General features: G+C 37.2%; 1 protein-coding gene across 1 annotated transcript; it reads right to left on the minus strand.

Moving 5' to 3' along the window:
- Positions 1-275: 275 nt before the first annotated feature.
- On the minus strand, positions 276-2879 carry LOC110030464 (the record flags this gene model as incomplete). The annotated part of the gene is given in 4 exon segments (XM_020733189.1): positions 276-735; positions 950-1307; positions 2578-2671; positions 2780-2879. Coding segments are annotated over 4 exon segments (949 nt in total), but the record flags the coding sequence as incomplete, so codon positions are not given.
- Positions 2880-6158: the final 3279 nt, after the last annotated feature.

Genomic DNA, 6158 nt, shown 5'->3' on the forward strand with positions numbered 1-6158 from the left:
AAATGAATAAAGTATATTAGAATTATAATTCCGAAAAGATTGGTATGAGCAAAAGAAACATATGCATTGCAAAAGTAAAAAAAAAAAATGTTGAAACCTATCCTAGTAGCTTGCAAGAAGGAAGAATGAAATGAGTAGTTATTGTAAAACAATAAATCAAAGTGAGAATAATATATACATATGAGAACGATAATCAAAGTGAGAATCTCGGTTTTCTAATCTCTTATTTTCTTTGATTCGAAGTTATTGTAATAAAATAAAGATAAAACAATTACCTTCACTGCTTAAATTCTTCTCAGAACACTTGTTGATGCTTTTTCCTTTGCTCAGTTGCAGCTTTTTTGGCCGTTGTGATGTCTCTACTGCACTGCTACCAGCAGAATCATTCATAACTGAATTATTTAGATTTCTAGATGTAGGTGACTGTTTTTTAGTTGCAGGAGTTCTCTTGGGAACAACTTCTTTCTTATTTGATTCAACAAGAGTGTTTCTGCTTAAAAAATTTGGCTTCAAACTCTTGGCACTTGAAGCAATTGCAGAGTTTTTAGCTGCCTCATCCGATTTCAGGGATACATCATTTGGTAATTGAGAACCATCATCCAAAATTTGCAGCTTCTCAAGATCTTCGTGTATGTTGTAAATATCGAGTATATCCTTTGTGATGTTTTCTAATTCTGCTAAAAGGTTGTGCTTGAGGATATATGACTTGAGTTCTTCACGAATTCGAGACAGAGGCTATTTCAAGTTATGAGCCAGTTAGAATTTAGATAACAAAGAAGAGAAAATATGAAAGGCCAGTTTAGGAGCATTCTCATTGTTGTTTTCATCAATATGAATCCATGAGGGCTCAAAAAAAATCCAAATATGTTTTCAGAAGCTATTTACCATGATATTACAACCTAACTAAACCATGAGCGTACTGAAAAGAATAACATTAACAGAGTCATACCTCAACTCCTGATTCAAGGGCAAGCTTGAAAAAGCCAATCGAAACAGAGTGCTTTGATGCTGACTCCGAAAGTTTGATCTGTGCTAACCAGTAGGAAGCGGAAGATAACACACAAAACTTTCTCCTGTGGATAGATTTTGACGTATCAGCCATAGGTGTGTCACTATTCAACTGAGTGCTCAACCCGCTCTTCTGATTTTCAGATATTGGTGTCAAGTTTCCAGCAGGCATGGCAAGAGGGCTACAATTAGTAGACTTGATAAGGTTTGGGAACCTCTTTGGAGGCTTCACAGATTTTTCTTTCCCAGAAAGATCAAGTTCACTCATGCTCTTGGCCACATTTGGAGAAGTCCTCACCCTGGTATAATCACAAAGTAATCATTTCAGCTGATAAATCTCGCCGGTTCTCTTAACTACCTTGTTGTCAATGACAGCTGCACAATATGCAGCTTTTCAAAGTTACAGACCAGGGAAAAAAACTAGTATATCAGCGAACATTAAGTATTATTCAGTTTCATTGATGTTCTTTACTAAAATCAAAAAAATTGGCGGCTGTTCATTCTTCTGACTCGGCAAATCTCATAATTAAATAATTTCTAGATTTATTACATTTGTAGTAATACCATGAAAACTACTAGATGACCCGATTGCTAAAATGCAACACAATATAGAAATTGCACAGGTATTAATGAGGGGCATAAGAACATCAGATAGTTGTATTGCCAACGATATATATCATTACCATTCATGCACGAAAACAAAGATGAAAGGTGTAGGAATGAAAAAAAAATGTGTTACAAATGCATGATTTCTGCTATCATTTTCACAAAAAAATAAAGTCTGGCTGTAGACCCAAGCTATTAAATGCTTCATGATAAACAAGCATGAGTCGGTTAACCAATTGAAACCATGATTTCTGTCTTCATTCTTTTGCTGAATTTCTTATTGAATCAAAATGTGAGTTTATTTTACTGAGGCATATCCAAGGACATAGCATTCAGAATTTAAGGATGAACCTTTTCATTGGTTTGAACACTCTACTAAGCATTAGTCAGATTTATAAATCAGAAAAACGATGAGGAAACACTCACTTCTACAGCCAATTCTTTTCAAGGATATGACAGATTTTTTTCACTAAATCGTTCAAACGATTAAACCTAATTTTGCTCTAGGACCTCACAAAACGCGTCAACAGCTCTGCATCGAAATTAAAATGGTGGGGATCGTCAAAACAACAAATTCGATGCCAAAGCAAAAGATCAACGAACTTACTTTTGCTTCCAACCGACCAATCACAGTTTCCATGAAATCATAAAGAAACAAATTATATTGTTCATGCAAACCTTTCTCTTGCCCACTTTTTTATTGTGGATAAGAAGATAATTTAAACATACTCTTCCCCTTAACGTCCCCTGTTCTTTTACCCAATATATCTCATTAAGCTATCTAAGGATTCTGCATCTATATGAAGCTCTCCGAGAAAACTAGAGAAATAGCGAAATATATATGCGTTCTTCATCCACGAAATCATAGATTTCATTAAATCTCGAAGAAATCTAATAAGGCATCAATCAAAATCAATGAAATAAAGAAACAAAAATCATAAATAAAAAAAGAGCAAAAAAAACCTTCTGGTAGACGAAGCGATATGCGGCTCCTCATTCGATGGCTTCGCATCCTTCGCCTTGGTCGATCTCAATGGATATCGAAGCAACGATCCCCCTGAAACCCCCACCATTCACCGCCATTCCATCAAACAAAAGCAAATAAGAAAAAGAAAAAAAGAAAAAGAGAGAAGAAATTGTGGACAAAGGAAGTAGTGAAATTTACCAGGAGGATTAGTGGAATGATCCATGGCGGCTTCCATTTCTCTGAACAGCGGCTGCGTCTCGCTTCGTCTTCGAATTGGACGGCATAAAAGGATTAGGAAAAAGCAAAGAAGGCGGGTGGGACCCACATTTTGATTTCGAAATGTATGTAATTTGGGCGGGAAATTTTATGGAGATTTTAAATTTTTCATTAAGATTAAGAAAGGCGTAAATGCTAACGGCTGTCTGAGATGGGAGGACGCGCCATGCGGACCCCGCACTCACCGACCCAGTGACAGAGTGAACAAAAGCCGCCGCCTCCTTTGAAAAATGAGAAATCTACATGCGAAGTGAGGATAAAAAGGACTGAGTTTAGAGGATGGAAATTTTGGATATTTGAACAAAATTAATTACTTTAAATATATATATATATATATATATATATATGACATAACAAAATTAGTTTGATGCTGAACGTGGATACGACCCTAATATATATATATAGATATATATATATATATATTTATATATATGACATAACAAAATTAGTTTGACGATGAACGTGGATACGACCTTACGTCCCGCTTCTCTGTCTCCCAATCACGATGCGACCTACGTTCTCCTATGATTCATCATTCTACCCCACTGTCGACATGAAGGATCTGGCCAACCTATTCCACAATTCCGACGTTGCCGCTCCCACGCTTCTGTAGCTGGTAGAAGGGATCTTTCTCTGCATCCTTCTAATTTTTTGTGTTTTGTCCCATTCTTCGTGTGTTCCATCTAATAGAGACGTAAATTTGGATATAATAAATCTGAATAAGAGTCAGATTTAAAGAACTTGTTTTGTTGTCGATGACCATGGTTCTGTTTGGGGCAGCTGCAGCTTATTGAATAATCTGCTGGTAAGCTAAGTGCGGTGGCTATTACAAATTTTTCTTTTTTTGTAAGCTAGGTGCGGTGGCTATTACAAATTTTTCTTTTTTTAAGAAAAGTCAGACTGCAGTCAGAAAGACGCCACCACACTTAGATATGTGCAGTGTGAAAATGGTGTCTTTACCGTTTTGAAAACGCATAAGCTGTCAAAACTTATTTTACCAAAACAGACAAAGTGTGTTTTCAGAACGCCACCACACCAAATAAGCTGCTCCAAACGGGCGTGAATGCTCTGTGGAAGAATTTATTAGATTTGATAAATCCTATTTAACGCTAATCTCAGTTGCAGCCAAATAATGCCTAGAACTCTTCCACCTAATACATCGCTTTGCCCTAAAACATACCACTCTATCCACTTCCCTTCTTCTCCTATTTTCCCCGTGCACTCTGACAAGTTATACAGCTTGCACCCTGCTACTCTTCTACAACCATGAAATGCTTCTCATCGATCTTCATAGCGTGAGGTTGCTCCAACCCAATTGTATCCACAAAGTGAGGGTTGTCACTCGCCACGAGTCCTCAGTAAGGATATGTTGCTTCTATTGCGAAGAAGTTAAGATCTAAAAAATGGGCGAGGTGTTGAAGCCCTTCTATGAGATGCGGTTGAAGTCGAGGTAGACCATCCAAATCATCTCGGTGACACAATGGATTGGTTGAAGTATTTCATTGAAGGGCTTAGCATATTTAAATGAAAACTAGTCTCATCTCACTCGCTTTCATGGTTTCCTCTTTATTTTTTCACTATGAAAAGGGTTACACTAGCTCACTAGCACCAAAAATTATTGAATTTTCTTTAGGACATGAATCCACAAGAGAAATATTACTAATCTTACTTGTTTAAGGTCGTAGAAAGAAAATAAAATAAGAACACATAGACTTCATGCATTCTTACTTTTCATACAACTTTCTAGTTAATTAGTTGCTACTATAGCAATTCCATCTTTAAGCTTCCATCATCTCAATTATGTTCATCCTAATATTTTAAGATTTCAAAATCTAGCATTTATTTGAGTTTAAAAGTGCTAAATTTTCTTTTAAAAGTTTATTGTTATGTGTTTGGTGAAAAACAATTTTTTTTTTACTTTTAGCCTATGGTTTTGTTGTTTTGCTAATCATGTCATGATGTTTTTCTGTTTGTAGTGCACTTACCAATTGTACATGGAAAACAAGTCAACATGAATCTCAAAAGAATCCAATGGACTCAAAAAATGTGACATGACAATATGGGACCCATTGGGAAAATAACCCATGCGGGTCACAGATAGCTAGTTGTAAACTTAAGGCAGTCGACTCAGGTAGTCAAAGGACCCACTAAGAACTAAAACAATCGGGATCAACAGTCGTGCAACAGAAGCGGGTGAACACCTTTCTAAACTCAAGTTAATTGACGATCTAGATGCCCACCTTGCAATTTCTGAGGCAGGTGAATTAACAACGTCCAACTGACTTTGCGAGATCAACCAATCAACCACACTTGCATCGTTAGCCAGCCTAATGGTCCCCTTAGAGAAAATGACTGACAAGATTGATCACCTCATCCCTACTGTCCAACTCACAGGGTTGATGACCCCAAGAGGTCACTGGGCTCCACCAAAGCCAAATATCAGTAATACTCTATACAATTTCTAATAAAGTAGGAGTATCCATGTATTTGTAAACCATGCCTCCTTTATCTATAAATAGGAGGCCATTATGTGAATAAGGATGAGACGATCTTAGCCAAAAAAAGGTTGAGAAAAGTCAATTTACTCGCTTTAAATTGTTGTTCACTGTCACTATCTTAATCTCTCTCTCTCTCTCTCTCTCTCTCTCTCTCTCTCTCTCTCTCTCTCTCTCTCTCTCATGTTATGCTCTATCCCTTTAGTGTGACCCATAGGGAAAAATCATATTTAACATCCTAAAAGGTGCAGTAAGGGTGGAGTCATGCCATTAAGAAGAAGAACACAGCGTGGAGAAGGAACTCACACAGAGGATACAAAAAATATGAACTATATTAAGTAATTTGTTCAGCAACAAATTCAAGAATTAAGAGATCAGGTGATGGGCCAGATAATGGAGTTAACCAAGTAGTCTCACATGAAAGGAAACAAGTTAATCAGAGACAAACCCCTCGAGAAGAGGAGCTTAGACCCCAAGGCTACCAAGCAGCTTGGGGTCAGAGAGATTTGCAGACCCACACTACGAAGACAATGTCGGGTCTACACCAATAAATAGAAAGCAGTACGGGAGCGTCGAGGCCCATCGCTAGCCAGTGAATTAGTTCTCTCAGTAGATTTCTAACACTGAACCACTAAACAATTTTGAGATTCTTGCATAGGAAGTGTACAACTAGCTGACCATATTGCCTCTTTCAAATTAGCCTTCTGCCTCCTAAGGATTTTTAACATATTGAAATGTCGACAATTCTATACCATGTTGAGAGAGTCAACCCTAGGTGGTTAAACAACTTACCTGTAGGAATGATC

The sequence above is a fragment of the Phalaenopsis equestris genome, unplaced genomic scaffold, assembly GCF_001263595.1.
Source record: "Phalaenopsis equestris unplaced genomic scaffold, ASM126359v1 Scaffold000723, whole genome shotgun sequence".
NCBI lineage: Eukaryota > Viridiplantae > Streptophyta > Magnoliopsida > Asparagales > Orchidaceae > Phalaenopsis > Phalaenopsis equestris.